The 17,284-nt window shown below is 42.4% G+C and overlaps 1 protein-coding gene across 1 annotated transcript in view; it reads right to left on the reverse strand.

The window, feature by feature from the left end:
* The window catches only part of LOC117521754 (cadherin-6-like), a 244,593-nt gene that overhangs the window by 105,576 nt on the left and 121,733 nt on the right, over positions 1-17,284 (reverse strand). The window contains exon 5 of the mRNA XM_034183098.1: positions 4,287-4,474. Coding sequence (XP_034038989.1) covers positions 4,287-4,474 — 188 coding nt within the window. The remainder of the gene's footprint in view (positions 1-4,286; positions 4,475-17,284) is intronic.

Genomic DNA, 17,284 nt, shown 5'->3' on the forward strand with positions numbered 1-17,284 from the left:
AAGGGAAACACTGAATACCTGAATTTTAGACTTGATCGAGGAAATCGTGAAACCAGATGCTCTGATTCAGCCACTCAAGAGCTCCAATCAGGGTATCCATTGATTCCTCAAAGATGTTGCTCTTATTTATAAATCTAGGTTTAGCTTATTAGCTGTTGGGGGTCACAAATATAATTCGTTTGAGCATCTGATTCTCCGCTCTGCACAGGATATTATGAATTGCCAATGTCAGAAGTATAAAAATCAGCTGTATTACTTTGTCACTGTATATAGGCCTCCTGGCCCATATTCTGAATTCTTAGATGAATTTGGTGCATTCATCTCTAACTTGTCAACTCGTGCAGATAACAGTCTGATCATTGGTGACTTTAACATTCATAAAAATAGGCCTTCTGATCCCCTCTGCAAATCATTTATGGAAATTGTGGATACATTAGGATTTCGGCAATGCATTCAGGACTCGACGCACATTAGTGGAAATACCCTGGATCTGGTTCTTGCACGTGGTATTGCTGTCAAGAATATTGACATCATGCAATTCAATTCAATTTCAATTTATTTCCTTTATATAGCCCCAAATCACAACAGAGTTGCCTCAAGGCACTTCACACAGGTAAGGTCTAACCTTACCAACCCCCAGAGCAACAGTGGTGAGGAAAAACTCCCTCTGAGGAAGAAACCTCAAGCAGACCATGCCTCTTACATCAGTGGTTTCTGATCACTCACTTATTAAGTTTACAGTTTTACTGCTGTGTTTAGTGGAACAACAACCTTATATATCACTACGGCGATGCATTAACTCCTCAACTAAGACTGAACTCGAAGCAAGACTGCCTGATGTCTTAGCTTCACATTTGGCAAATACCCAATCAGTAGACAGTCTTGTGGATAGTTTAAACTCAGTGCTCAAAACTACACTCGACATGATTGTGCCACCTGTGTTAAAACCGCACTCCCCCAAATCACAGTCACCTTGGTTTAATGATTACCTGCGTGACCTCAAGCATAAGGCATGAGGTCTAAAACGGAAATGGTGCTGCTCAAAATTATCCACCTTGCATGGCATGATGCTATCTTAGACTAAAGCATGCATTATTGGCTACAAAGCGGACCTATTACTCTGATTTGATCAACAAAAACAAGCATGGCGGCAACACTTATTCATGGACAGCCACCTGTAGTACGGTCTCCTTTTACAGCACAAGATTTCCTGAATTACTTTGAGAAGAAAATAGAAGACATTAGGTTAAACATACCCCAGCATGCCTTAACCCAGCCACTACACCCTGCTATTGAGGTGGGTGCCATTACTGAGGTATTACATAGATTTACAGAATTTGATAGTATCCCACTAGGCATGCTAATGAAACTCGTAACGTCAACAAAAAGCACAACCTGTTTATTGGATCCTATACTAACAAAACTGTTTAACGACCTGTGGCCCACTCTTGGGCTGACTGTGCTGGAAATTATTAATCTTTCTTTAACTTCTGGATCTGTTCCTAAATGTTTCAAATCTTCAGTGATTAAACCATTACTTAAGAAACCTAATCTTGATCCTAGTGTACTGAAAAAACTATCGGGCAATATCAAATCTATCATTTTGCTCTAAAATTCTGGAAAAAGTGGTGTCACGGCAGCTCCTGGACTATCTTACTGAGCATAATCTCTTTGAGCCACTGCAATCTACTTTTAGAAAATATCATTCCACAGAGATGGCTCTCACTAAAGTGGTGAATGATCTTCTGCTTACAATGGTTTACTATGGTTCTGGTGCTGTTAGATCTCAGTGCTGCATTTGATACCGTGGATTATCATATTCTACTTGATAGGCTGGAAAATCACTTTGGGATTACTGGGAATGCCCTTGCATGGCTGACGTCATACTTGACCAGTTGTTCTCACTGTGTTTTGTACAGTAACACTACCTCTAACCTTAGTGACATGAAATTTGGGGTTCCACAGGGGTCCGTCTTAGGCCCCCTGCTTTTCTCCCTTTATATAGCACCCCTTGGGCACATATTACGGCGTTTTGGGATTACCTTTCACAGCTATGCTGACGATACTCCATTATACTTCAATATACCAATAGAGCGCTTCACTCTCAGACTGCAGGCTTACTTGTAGTTCCTAGGGTTTGTAAGAGTAGAATGGGAGGCAGAGCCTTCAGCTTTCAGGCTCCTCGCCTGTGGAACCAGCTCCCAATTCAGATTAGGGAGACAGACACCCTCTCTACTTTTAAGATAAAAAAAACTTAAAACTTTCCTTTTTGAAAAAGCTTATAGTTAGGGCTGGATCAGGTGACCCTGAACCATCCCTTAGTTATGTTGCTATAGACTTAGACTGCTGGGGGGTTTCCCATGATGCACCCAGTGTTTCTTTTTATTCACCTCTTTTTGCTCTGTATGCACCACTCTGCCTTTAATCATTGGTGATTGATCTCTGCTCTCTTCCACAGCATGTCTTTTTCCTGATTCTCTCCCCTCAGCCCCAACCAGTCCCAGCAGAAGACTGCCCCTCCCTGAGCCTGGTTCTGCTGGAGGTTTCTTCCTGTTAAAAGGGAGTTTTTCCTTCCCACTGTCACCAAGTGCTTGCTCATAGAGGGTCGTTTTGACTGTTGAGGTTTTTCTGTAATTATTGTATGGATTTTGCCTTACAATATAAAGTGCCTTGGGGCAACTGTTTGTTGTGATTTGGCGCTATATAAATAAGAGTGATTTGATTTGATTTGATACTTGCCGATAACTGCTGGTAATCCCCTTCATATAAAATCCTTATAAGATTGCCTTGCATCAGTGAGAAGTTGGATGTCTAGAAACTTCCTGCTTTTAAACTCTGATAAGACTGAAATGATGGTTCTTGGTCCAGTGAGACATCCGCATCAATTTGACCAGTTAACGTTTAGCCTAGGCTCATGTGTCATACATCACACTGACAAAGTGAGGAACCTTGGGGTAATTTTTGATTCTACATTGTCCTTTGACCTCCACATTAGAAATATTATGAGGACTGCTTTCTTCCACCTGCGAAATATAGCGAAGATTCATCCCATCTTTTCTATGGCTTATGCTGAGACCCTGATCCATGCGTTTATCTCTTCTACAGTAGATAGGACTACTGCAATGTTCTATTTTTTGGTTTACCACAGTCTAGCATTAGGGCTCCCCAACTGGTTCAAAATGCTGCAGCCAGACTTTTGACACGAAGCAGAAAGTTCGACCACATTACACCCATTTTGGCATCCCTTCATTTGCTTCCTGTCCCAGTGAGACCAGATTTTAAGGTTCTGCTACTAGTCTATAAAATTGTTCATGGACTGGCACCTCCCTACCTAGCTGACCTAATGAAACCTTTCGTACTGGCCCGGGCTTTGCGTTCTCAGGGTGCAGGACTACTTTGTGTCCCTAGGGTGAATAAGAAGTCTGCAGGTCATAGAGCTTTCTCTTATCGTGCCCCTGCTCTGTGGAATGATCTCCCTGCGTCAATTAAACAGTCAGAGTCTGTGGAGACTTTCAAGTCCAGACTTAAGACGCACTTATTTTCCCTTTCGTATGGCTAGCATACTGGTATAGTTTTGCTTTATGCTTTTTACTCTTTTAATTAGTTTTATTAGTAAACAGAGCGTGCCGCAGCCTCAACTTTACCCCAATTCTGGGTCATTAGTGAAGCATAGGGCTAGTGGCCGACGATCACCTTAGTATTTTTTCTTGTTGTTTAATGCTGGCAAATTATACTGTATTTCTTGTCTTTCTGATGCCTGATTCCATTTTTTCTCTCTGTTTAAGGTGCAGCTCCATCCAGAGATGGGAGTTGTATTTGTGCTGGCGACCCTCCTGTCCTGTGCACCAACAGCATTTCATGTATATTCATTTTGTGAATTGTTCTGTAATTTATGTTTGTAGCATGGCCCAAGCAGAGGGTCACACCTTTGAGTCTTGTCTGCTTGAGGTTTCTTCCTCAGAGGGAGTTTTTCCTTACCACTGTTACTCTGGGGGTTGTGTGAAGTGCCTTGAGGCAACTCTGTTGTGATTTGGCGCTATATAAATGAAATGAAATTGAAATTGAAATCATAGCATAGTCAATGCAGTCAAGGTCAGTAAACCTTTCCTCACCATCAAGACATAAGCTTGACATAATATTGACCTTAACCCGAATATTAACGGCATGTAAAAGTAGTCAGTAACATAGAGAATCATTTGTGAAATGCATAATTTGGGACTGTGGCCTGTGAAAGTAAAATCAATGACTTTAATTTGGCTCTTTCTTTCTGTTCTTTCTGAGCTCACCTTGCTGACGGTGATGATGCCCTCCTGTGTGTTTTTATCTGTGGAAATGTCAAACATGTCCATGCCATCTCCGCTCACAATAGTGAAGACCATTGCAGCATTCGGTCCGATGTCTTTATCAGTTGCTTCAACTCTGCCGACTTGTGTGCCAGCTGCTGAAGACTCAGGAACTCTGAACTGGTAAATACCTGAGGACACAGAGAGCACCCATCAGCACAAACCATGTTATCCATTTTGGAAAAATAAACTCGTGCTGTGGCGGACAGAAATTTAAATTTCTGGGTGTGATGATTGATCACAAAATCTGCTAGAAACCTCACACTGAATATGTTCAGACTAAACTATCCAGAAGCATCTCAATTATTAATAAAGTTAAAATTAAGTTAAAGTTAAGTTAAAGTTAATGTTCAGTGACTCCAGAATAAAAAAATGACTATCTGCTTTTTGGCACGTTGAAGCCCTTAATACAACCCGACCACTCCCTTATGGTGTCATGTTGTTTCATAATTTAGACATCAAAAACACCTATGGATGTAATTTTAAGAAGACTGAAGAAACTTCAACATGTTCACCACAGCGGTAGCATGAAGCACTTCAATGTGCAGAATAAAGACACATTTATTTATCAGTACATTTTACTCAGAATGCATTGCATTGGTATGTTAATCGTACGCCTTTAGTCAATGCCAGCCTTTCTCTTTGAGTTTATTTATTGCTGCCGTGTTCCCTCTTTTCCTTATTAGATGTTTAAATTCCTCATCAGTCTTCATTATAAGTGCTGCTCTCAGGCAGTGAACTTTGCTGCTCGCTCTTTACATTTTGTCATTGTGAATCCAGTTGATCTGTGTGCGACCTCATGGGCTGCCTGTGAATGGCGTGCACACGCAATTTGTCTGACTGGCTGAACCTGTCTTGACTTAGTTTGATTGCGTGAATGTGGCTCGACCTTTATGGAGCCGCTTTAGCTTCATCTCATTTGTTCGGCTTATTCAAGTCAGGTGTTTCACATTAAGCTTCATGGAATGGGTTCACGAAAAGCAGACAAATTAGTAATTTATTTTTTTTTTTTCTGGAGTCTGACGTGTATTTCAATCTTCAACTAACATATCACTTCATAAGAAAATGTAATTTTTTTATGGAGTGATACATAGCTTAAAGTCATTTAAATTAATGTATCAATCCATAAAAAAGTTTTAATTTGTTTTATGGAGTTATTATTATGTGGGGGCGCAAGTTAAAAGGGTGATCCAAGGCCCGACTGAACCCAGCCTAAAATAACTAGAAGCAGTTCCAAAGAAACAAGTTTATTAATCACCCTGTCGTGCTGTACATAAACGTCAAAATAAAATACATCTGGTGGTGGATAAACAGGCGGCGCGCTCTCTCTGTGCCTGGACTGACCGGAGCCCGAACGTTCAGGACTCAGGATCTCCGCCGACACCCCCCCCCAGGTGGCCTTTCCCGGACTATACTCTGTGAGGAGGAAACAAAGGTGATATCCTTCAATATAAATATCAGAAACTATTAGAGGCTTACTTATCAGCAACACGTTCAGTTTGATCTCAGCGTTATTTAAAAGAACAGCTGCTCGCAGCCGATGGAGGATTATCACTCCGCACGCCACCACCGCGAGGAGCAAACAAGACACTGACTTTTAGTATTTAAATTTAGCTACGCACAATTGCCCTATTATTTTCATAGATAAACATTCAAAGAAAGTCACCTCTGATGTGTGCTGACAGCATTTGCCTCTCACCCTCGTCCTCCTTCACAGATGGGAAGCCTCCCGGCGACCACACCAACCAAAGGCCACAACAGAAGACAGGACAGGAAGACGCGGCCGGAAGGCCAGGCGGCAACAAAACAAAAACATACTGGCCTGGCCTATATACATATATATATATATACGAGGGCTGTCCATAAAGTATAGGTCCTTTTTATTTTTTTCAAAAACTATATGGATTTCATTCATATGTTTTTACGTCAGTCATGCTTGAACCCTCGTGCGCATGCGTGAGTTTTTCCATGCCTGTCGGTGACGTCATTCGCCTGTGAGCACTCCTTGTGGGAGGAGTCGTCCAGCCCCTCGTCGGAATTCCTTTGTCTGAGAAGTTGCTGAGAGACTGGCGCTTTGTTTGATCAAATTTTTTTCTAAACCTGTGAGACACATCGAAGTGGACATGGTTCGAAAAATTAAGCTGGTTTTCAGTGAAAATTTTAACGGCTGATGAGAGATTTTGAGGTGATACTGTCGCTTTAAGGACTTCCCACGGTGCGAGACGTCGCTCAGCGCTCTCAGGCAGCGTCATCAGCCTGTTTCAAGCTGAAAACCTCCACATTTCAGGCTCTATTGATCCAGGACGTCATGAGAGAACAGAGAAGTTTCAGAAGAAGTCGGTTTCAGCATTTTATCCGGATATTCCACTGTTAAAGGAGATTTTTTTTAATGAAAGACGTGCGGATGGGTCCGCGCGTCGGGACGCAGCCGGCGCGGTGCGGCGGCACAGGAAAAACACCTCCATGTTGATAACCATTTGTAAAATCCAGGCGGCTTTTGATGGCTTTCAGTGGAGTGAGTATATGAGAAATTGTTTAACAGCTGGACATGTTCCAACTTGTCCTTAAGGCTTCCAACAGAGGTGTTTTTCCTGTGGCGGAGCGTCGCGGTGGCTGCAAGCCAAAGCGCGGACCCGTCCGCACGTCTTTCATTAAAAAAATCTCCTTTAACAGTGGAATATCCGGATAAAATGCTGAAACCGACTTCTTCTGAAACTTCTCTGTTCTCCCACGATGTCCTGGATCAATAGAGCCTGAAATGTGGAGGTTTTCAGCTTGAAACAGGCTGATGACGCCGCCTGAGAGCGCTGCACGACGTCTCGCTCCGTGGGAAGTCCTTAAAGCGACAGTATCACCTCAAAATCTCTCATCAGCCGTTAAAATTTTCACTGAAAACCAGCTTAATTTTTCGAACCATGTCCACTTCGATGTGTCTCACAGGTTTAGAAAAAATTTTGATCAAACAAAGCGCCAGTCTCTCAGCAACTTCTCAGACAAAGGAATTCCGACGAGGGGCTGGACGACTCCTCCCACAAGGAGTGCTCACAGGCAAATGACGTCACCGACAGGCGTGGAAAAACTCACGCATGCGCACGAGGGTTCAAGCATGTCTGACGTAAAAACATATGAATGAAATCCATATAGTTTTTGAAAAAAATAAAAAGGACCTATAGTTTATGGACAGACCTCGTATACATATATATATATATATATATATATATATATATATATATAAAATGTCTGAAATACTTTTTGTGTTTATTATATTCCACACAGGTTAAATTACTTGGATTATTTGGAGTATTTGTTTTAGGGCCTCATGCATGCAGTGTCTTATTAATATGATGAAAAGCATAAAAATTACATTTGGTAGTATAATGTTCACGTACAATTGTCATCGTGTGGATTCTCTATGCTGTTTTGACTGCAGTGACTCTCTGGCGCGCAAGCGATTATGGGATATCTCAACTGGGCGAATGTAATTACGAGAGTTTAGGCACAATATACAAAATTTTTATGTTGGGATGTTAATGTTGTTGTTATTGTGCAGTGCAGTGGTTAAATTGCAGCCTGAACAGACAATCTGAATACAAACTCTCCAAAATTTTGTGACATTTTACCACAAACAAATTACAGTTGGTCTATTCAAATTCACATCCAGCAGATGGCAGTGTTCTCTGCATTTTGACAGGGGTTAGGGGGAGTAATGAGAGCAGAGCATTTGAATTTCCCATAATGCCTTTCGGCACATGTGTCTGTTTAATGCTCAAACCTTCAGAAGTTGGTGCTAACAAATATGTGCAATTAGGGAATAACCCTGTTGTGTCTGATGATGTGTCGGACATTCATGCTGGGATACATGGTGGAAAATAGGTGGCAAAAAGCAGTATTATAAATCATATATATATATATATATATATATATATATATATATATGAGGTGGTATTGTATTAATACTTACGACTAGGTGAATACAGTACATATTTACTTTTATATTGTGGTCACTCTTGGTGAAGGGTCTGAAAATAAAATATTCATTCATTTTCCCACACAAACGTGCACTCTGCTGTCAGGGTGCAACCATGCAAGGTGACAGCATTGTGTGGGGCCATGTGCTCTTCTTTGAGCTACTCCAACCACATTCTTCCTGTTTCATTGAGGGATTAAACCTATGGCCCCCTGATATCTCCAATCATGGCATGCTGTAATGTCACTGTTCCTCTGTACACATCCTACATATGCTACTAATGTCATCTCACTGTTTTAGAAAGGTTTTTTCAAACAGCACCTTTGTCAAATACACTGATGCAGCGCCAAATATTGTACATCAATCACAAGAGACTGGATTGTCATGAATTTAGAATAGACACCACTGCCTTAGACCCTTACCTGTCAGAAACCTTAGTGCTCCAAACTGCTTTCCCCCATCCCAAACATGCATTTTGGCATGACCAGAAATATACATTTTGATTGAAAGTATCAACCTAACTGCAGAAAAAAACCTGAGACATTCAAAAGTGGGTACTTCTGTTGATTGTGTGTGCGTATGTGTATGTGAGTGTGTGAGAGAGACACAGACAGAAAGAGAGAGAGAGAGAGAGAACAAAAGGTATCACTGTAAAGTGCTTTGAGTGTCTGCAAGAGAAACATGACAGAGATGCACTACATTTATAACTATAAGAGGTACTGTGTACTAGTGGCGGCTGCTGGTCTGTCAAAGAGAGGAAGGTCATTGTCGGCTTACGTTATAAAATTTGTCAATTTATTTATATGTAAATTCAAATATGTAAAATGGTCATAACAGTCCCTAGATGCACAAGCATTTCACAATTTATATCTCAATTACATGCAGTATTATACAATGGCACAATTTCCAAGTGGTAAGTGCGCTTGGTTTCAGTGTAGAAGGTTCCCGGTTCAAACCCCACCCCTGCCACATTTCTCCATGTTAACGTGGAGCTGCATCAGGAAAAGCATCCACCATAAAACTTGTGCCAGAATCAACATGCAAGTCCACCTTGGATCTGCTGTGGGGTGAATATTCTTGTAAAAGTAAGTCCCTTCGGCTGCTCCTTCACCCCACAGAAATATCAAAATATCAAAAAATTGAAGAAGCACATAGAACCTTTATTATTAAACATACATAACAGAGTCTGACTGCAAATGTTATTTTAAAGATTGCCCAGCAGATGTCACTGTATCTAATTGTATCAAATGCTTCAAAACACTGAACCATTGCTTCATATTGATTCAGTGGTTCAAAATGCTTTGGTTTCTCCATCACTAATTTTCATGAATAAAATACATCAGCAACCACTAATTATTACCACATATGCCCAGATAGACATAGAATTATGAATAGTTTGATGTTGTGTTGCGAACCGGGATGTTAATTAACGTGCGACGACTTTTGAACACTTACTGAAGAACGAAGCAGAGAGTATCTCACGAGATCTTCTCACATAATGTCTAATCCAGTGTGCTTCTCTGTGTGCCTTTAAAACAGACTGATTTATAAAGCGCGCAAAACACTGGCATAAATTTAAAAATTCATAAATACACAAACGTGCAAACTAATTCTCACATTCCTATAGCTGTCAATCAAAATGGGATTCAGCCTTTTGACTGATTATCCAATCACTGTGCAGAACTCCAGCGTCCAGGCCTGTCCACAGCTCCATTCACCCACAGACACGCTCAGCATCTGGGGGCAGGACAAAATCGTGACATTTTTCCCAATGGCCATCACATTTCTTAGCAATGAAAAAACTTTCCAGGCAGTTTCATTGACGTAAACGGGCGCTCCCTAGACATTATATATGTAGATGCCTCATGGACTGCCACTGCCTATTGGAGCTGACTTATTAGCTGGCCGCCATCTTGGCTGGGTCCCTATTGCACGCCTAGTGCATTTATTTGTACTGCGGAAGGTGTATCCCCAACTACAATAATCTGTAACTCCCCAAATTTTTACCCAGTTTTCCCACTGTTTCGTTTGTTATTATACAGGATGCTGTCACACATTAAAGATACATACTTTCCTGCTGAAAAATGTTGTCTTATGCTTTTTAACAAAGACGTATGGTATGGCATATAGATAAATGTATAAATTAATTTATAATTTAGTAAAGAAACAAATTTGAATTGTTTATTTGAATTTATTTCTCTCTCTCTCTCTCTCTCTCTCTCTCTCTCTCACACACACACACACACACACACAAACACGGGACACCAATTTAATTTCCTCTGCTTCGCTCACCTGGTTTTGTTACAAAGATGAATCAAAAAGACACGCACATCCAAGATGTGTAAAACGGCGTGCTGGATCAAGGCGAGACAAATACTAAAGCAAAAATCCATACAGCCTAAGCACTCACATGCAATAAATAAATAAATAAATAAAATTATTAGACACCCTTAATAACAATAATAACAACAATAATAATAATAATAATAATAATAATAATACGTTTTTATGGCATGGGAGCGCTGAGGCTGTGGGGAGTTTTGCTTTAATATTTGTTACTAAGATGAACATTTTTTTTCAAGGCCAGGAAAAGAAAATTCCAGGTCATTCCAGGGTCTTAAACTACCTTGTTTGGCTTAGACTGGGGCTGGAGAGCTAAAAGCCTTGAAAAAGAACTGTGCTGCACAGCCTCTTGCGTGTGCTGGCACTCTGTAACTCCAGGGGAGTTAATTTTGCGATGTGGTGCAGCCTTTGTGAAATACAGACACTACTCAATTCCAAAGAATTGTTAAACAAAAGCGCATAACAAGTGAATGGAAATGCGCACAAATTCGTTTGAGTTGCAATACTAGTTGCATGGAAACACCCCCAATGAGAGAGAGTACCAGTTCCTGTTATAATAAAGTTACACATAAGTACTGTTTGCTACCATGACATAATATTAAAAATGGTAAAATAACCAAAATTATTGTTTGATCTATTGTTCTATCTATTGTTCGAATTATTGTTAGGTAATCGCTGTGAGGTTAATTTGTCATTTTTGTCTGTGTGCTGAATAAATTCATTCATTCATTCAATCCCACGCTGACAGGCAGGTTTGGTAGGAGACAACTGCAAGACTCACTTTCACAGCTCTGTTTGCAAAACGACTTTAATGTGACAGGAAGCAATGGTCGGTACACGGGGAGGCAGTCCAAAAAACACAGCAGCAGTACTAAGATCATGCAAAAACGAGGTCGTAATAAATGGGCAGGAGGTCGAGAATACACTGAAGCAGGCAGATCTAGAAAATACAGAAACGAGAGCTGGTATGAAGGTATAGGGTGCAACAAACTGGCAAACAACCGACACAACAGCAAGAACCAGAAGAGGGGCGTGGCCCGAGAGAGAGAGAGAGAGAGAGAGAGAGAGAGAGAGAGAGAGAGAGAGAGAGAGAGAGAGAGAGAGAGAGAGAGAGAGAGAACCACAGACAGACCCCAGCAACAAAAACCCACATTTTTTTTTGTTGTCCACTGCGTAGACTTTGTGTCCATTAGGATAAGAAGTTTTGACTGCACTATAGACCCTGAGGCGCACTGCCAGTGCTCATCTTATTAAGATAAGAGTCCCTTCAAGAATGGGGTGCCAGTCCAAAACAAGTTCTGTCCCCAGGCAAGGCTGGTACCCATCATTGTTGAAGAGTCCACTTATTGTAAGTGACTTTGTGTTGTGTGTCGCCCTGGTTCCTGCTCCTCTGCTCTCTCTCTCTCTCTCTCTCTCTCTCTCTCTCTCTCTCTCTCTCTTCCAGGTGGCATTCCTTGTGGAGCTGATGAGCATAAAAACCCTAGTCCAACAGCTCATCTGCACCAGAAACTCAGTGTTCATGACCTGGTACCTGGCCTCTCTATTTCTGAATAGAATCTACTGTTTGCGTTCTGTCGCAGTTATTTCTGGACTCTCTGTCTACTGGTCTTTTGACACCTGTGCTATTTTGGTTCTGAGCAATTGTACACTGCCACCCTCATACAGTTTCTCCTCCTCTGTAGTGACACCGCTCTCCGTCAGCTTCACTGGGGACCACCTGGACCACGGACCACGCACAATTCCACACCTTGGAACTCCACCTGCACACCGGATCCACTTAGGCTGCGACCACCAGTTTCAACTGCAATGTGGGCCATGTCTCCACTCTGCTAACCTCCAAAGCTGTATTCACCATTCACACGGCATTTGTTCTTGTACAATCCTTGTACAATAAATCTGGTTTTCTTTATCCATTCAGCCTCCTTGCACTGGACTCTAACCCAGGTGTTTGGGGATCAAATCCATAACAGACGTTTCTGACCAACATCATGGACTCCGCAGGGTCAGACAAACTACAACAGGCCCTTTCCACCCAGGGCACCTTCCTGGGTCAGCAACAACAACAACTCGCTGCACTGTCAAATCATGTTACACAGGTTACACACACACACACACACACACACACCATATTGTCCTCTATAGCCGCTGCCATTGAGAAGCTTACCTCTGTTCCACCTCCTGCTCCGGTTTCCGCTCTAGTTCAACTCATACAGGCCTCCGCATCCCCCATTTTAGTCCCCGAACCATTTATTTGTCATCCAGAACCATATTCTGGTGATGTTGATACATTCTCTTCCTTCCTCATGCAGTGTTCCTTTGTTTTTCCCAGCGTCCATCCCAGTATTCCACTGACTTCAGTAAGATTTATTACGTCATCAACTTGCTCCGGGGGGAGGCCCTCAAGTGGGCTACCACCCTCTGGAGCACAGAATCCCCTCTGCTGCACTCCTTTTCACTTTTTTCCAAAGAGTTTCGTTAGTTTTCGATCACTCCCAATGTATTCACTATGTTTCTCAGCAGTTATTGTCCCTGAGGCAGGAGCAGCGGAGCACTGTGGAGTATGCAGTCGACTTCCGGGTTCTCGCTGCGGAGGCCGGCTGGGACTCTGCGGTGCTGCAAAGCGTATTCGTTAACAGTCTATCTGAGGCATTAAAGGACGAACTGGTGGTCCGTGATTCACCAGAATCACTGGAGCAGTTAATCTCATTAGCCATCCGTATTGATAACCGGCTGAGGGAGCGTCGGCGAGAGAAAAGCCGGAAGGCTGACCGGAGTGCTGCCGCTCGGATCCCTCCGCGGTCTGGACCGGGCCCTTCTTTCCCGAGCTCCACTGCTGTGTCTATTCCCAGACCTCCAGCTCCCCCTGCTGACGAGCCTATGCAGCTCGGCAGGGCCAAATTATCACCACAGGAGCGCCAGCGGAGACTGGATGCTGGGGAATGTTTATATTGTGCTGCCACTGGCCACATCTGCAGTTCTTGTCCCGTGCGGCCAAAAACCAACGCTCATCCTTAGACTCCAGGCTAAGGATGAGCCAGATAACATTCATGGGTGTTCAATCCGGACGCACCCAAGTCCCGGGTACTCTTTTGTTTAATGACCGTTCTTTATCTATTCCTGGACTAATTGACACTGGGGCAGAAGGGAATTTTTTGGATCGCAAGGTTGTAATCAATTCTTGCATCCCAGTGGTGGCATTGGACACGCCCCTTTCAGTGCATGCTTTAGACAGCACTCCCCTTCCTGCTATAACACATCAAACTGAACCGGTCACTCTAATGGTATCTGGGAACCACTGGGAGACAATCCAGTTGTTTGTGTTTTCTTCCACGTCCCCCCTGGTTTTAGGTCATCCTTGAGTTATCAAACACAATCCCCAGATTGATTGGCCAACCGGGTCTGTCACACAGTGGAGCGAGGCATGCCACCGTGAGTGTCTTCGATCATCCATTCCGCCCAGTGTTAAGGTCAGGGAGGAGGTCACTTCACCTCCTGATCTATCTGTAGTCCCCATAGAGTATCACAATCTTGCTGAGGTGTTCAGCAAGGATTGTGCTCTGTCACTCCCCCCGCACCGTCCTTATGACTGTGCCACTGACTTACTTCCGGGTGCCAAGTATCCGGTCAGTCGACTCTACAATCTGTTGCGCCCGGAACGTGAGGCAATGGAGACCTATATCCCGGACTCCTTGTCTGCTGGGCTGATACATCTTGGACCCTTCCCTCCTCTGGGACTTCTACCGGGAGCATCCTGATTGGCCTGGTAGGTCGCCTGGGGGCTCCCATTGAGGGGGGGGGATACTGTTGTGTGTCGCCCTGGTTCCTGCTCCTCTGCTCTCTCTCTCTCTATCTCTCTCTCTTCCAGGTGGCATTCCTTGTGGAGCTGATGAGCACACCTGTCTACAATCAACCTGCCTCCATAAAAACCCTGGTCCAACAGCTCATCTGCGCCAAAAACTCAGTGTTCACGACCTGATACCGGCCTCTCTGTTTCTGAATAGAATCTACTGTTTGTGTTCTGTCACAGTTATTTCTGGACTCTCTGTTTGTTATCTACTGGTCTTTTGACACCTGTGCTATTTCGGTTCTGAGCAACTGTACACTGCCACCTTCATACAGTTTCTCCTCCTCTGTAGTGACACTGCTCTCTGTCAGCTCCACTGGAGGCCACCTGGACCATGGACCACGCACAGTTCCACACCTTGGAACTCCACCTGCACACCGGATCCACTTGGGCTGCGACCACCGGTTTCCACCGCAATGCGGGCTGGGTCTCCACTCTGCTAATCACCAAAGCTGTATTCACCATTCACACTGCATTTGTTCTTGTACAGTCCTTGCACAATAAATCTGGTTTTCTTTATCCATTCAGCCTCCCTGCATTGGAGTGTAACCCAGGTGTTTGGGGATCAAATTCTAACACTTTGGGCTTGTTTTTTTTTTTTAAAAGATTGCCTAGGGTTTGGACCTTAGGAGATCAAGTGAGGCAATTTAGTGGAAATCTCTACCCTCAGGTAGAGACCTACACTAAAAAATAAACAGGTTTTTCCTCACCATTTGGTTCTTACAGAGCATAGATCAGCACCATAGTCTGTTTAACTCCTGTTTACACAGGCAATGCACAGGGACTGAGCCACAGAGGGGGTCAAAAGGACCCTACCCCCTGCCCTGTCATTAAAGGTCCATCCACTTTATATGACATTTTTACAAACAGCAACAACAATAGTAATGACAATAAATATATATTTTAACAACTAAAAAAAAAAAAAAAAAAATCATTCAGTACCATTACACCATTTTAATCCTACAATTCCACACTAAGTGAAATTGATGAGATCAAAAAAATCTGTTAATTTTTATAAAAAATAATGATTATAAACATTAAGAAGCACCTTGTGGGTGGCACAGTGGATTAGTGGTTAGCACTGTTGCCTCACATGGTCCTTTCAGTGTGGACTTTCAATGTTCTCCCAATGTTTTGTGTGGGTTACCTCCAGGTGCTCCAGTTTCCTCTCACTTCCAAATACATGCAGGTTAGGTGAATTGACGACTCTAAATTGACCATGAGTGTTAATGCATTTATCTGTCTATATGTGGCCCTGCAATTTGTTTTGTAGCCTGTCCAGGGTGTACTCCACATCTTCCCAATGACCACAGGGTAGGCTCCACCCCTCATGTGACCTTTAATTGGAATCAGCACGTATAGAAAATGAATGAAGAAGCATCTTGGATTGAAGAAAAGAAATGTGCGAACACACGAAGAAGTGAAGGTGCAAAAAAGCATGCAATGCCTAGACACCAGCTGAAATCTATCAGTAATTAGAAAACAATCCTGCCCCTTGTCAGTGTAAATTAATCAGTTGGTTCAGACTCAACTGATGGCCTATGAAAAGGTGCCTCATTTTCCAAGGTGTCACACAAGAAACATCTCATGATGGGTAAAAATAAAGAGCTCTCTCAAGATCTTTGCAACCTTATTCTTGAAAAACATACTGATGGTATCATTACACAAAGATTTTTAAACTTGTGAATGTTCCAGAGATCACTGTTGGGACCATAATCTCAAAGTGAAAAGAACATTATTTCACCATAAAAAGCCACAACCAGGTAATCATCGCAAGATTTCTGACAGAGGCATGAAAATAATTATCACAAGGGTGGTCCAAGAACCAAGGACCATTTCAGAAAGACCAGGTACAATTGTATCAAAAAACAACAAGCAATGCACTCAGCCACACAATACTCCATTGCTGAAGAACAAGCATGTTGAAGCTCTTTAAAGGTTGTGGCACAACATTTAGACAAGCCTGTGAAATACTGCACATCACCCCCAAAACACCAAACCAACAGTGGAGTTTGGAGGTGGGAACATCATGGTGTGGGGCTGTTCTGCAGCATACAGCACTGGCAAACATCATATAACTGAAGGAAGGATGAATGGAAAAATTTACCAAGACGTTCTTGATAAAAATCTGCTGCCCTCTACCAGGATGATGAAGATGAAATGATGTGGACATTTCAGCAAGATAATGATCCCAAAAACACAGCCAAGGAAACTCTCATTTGGTTTCAGAGAATAAAAAAAAAGCTGCTAGAATGGCCCAGCCAATTACTGACTTGAATTCAATAGAAAATCTATGAAAAGAACAAAAGATCAGTTCATAGAATAGGTCCATGGAACCTTCAAGATTTGAAGGCTGTTTTTGTGGAAAAATGGATGAAAATCACCACTGAGCAATGCATGTGAGAAGTTTCTCCATAAAGGAGGCACATTGAAGCTGTCATTGCCAACAAAGCCTTTTGTACCAAGTATTAAATAAATTTCAGTAAGCATGTTCACTGCTTTTTTTCCTGTGTTATTCCATTTTATTACAGATAAGTTAATTTCTATACTTATGTTGTTTTGTTTTTTTGCATCTGTGGATTGTTTCCGACATCTGGTGAAAATGTCATATTAGTAGCACCTTTTGAAAAATATTTACTGACAAAAATGGTGATGTGTTCAATACTTATTGATTTCACTGACTAATATCACTTTAAACAGATAGAATCAGTTAATCAGTGAAAACATCTGGTGGAGTCAGGGGCTGCAAAGAAAACCTGCACCCTCTTGGCACTTTCTGGAATAAGT

This window comes from Thalassophryne amazonica, chromosome 12 (assembly GCF_902500255.1).
Source record: "Thalassophryne amazonica chromosome 12, fThaAma1.1, whole genome shotgun sequence".
Taxonomy (NCBI): domain Eukaryota; kingdom Metazoa; phylum Chordata; class Actinopteri; order Batrachoidiformes; family Batrachoididae; genus Thalassophryne; species Thalassophryne amazonica.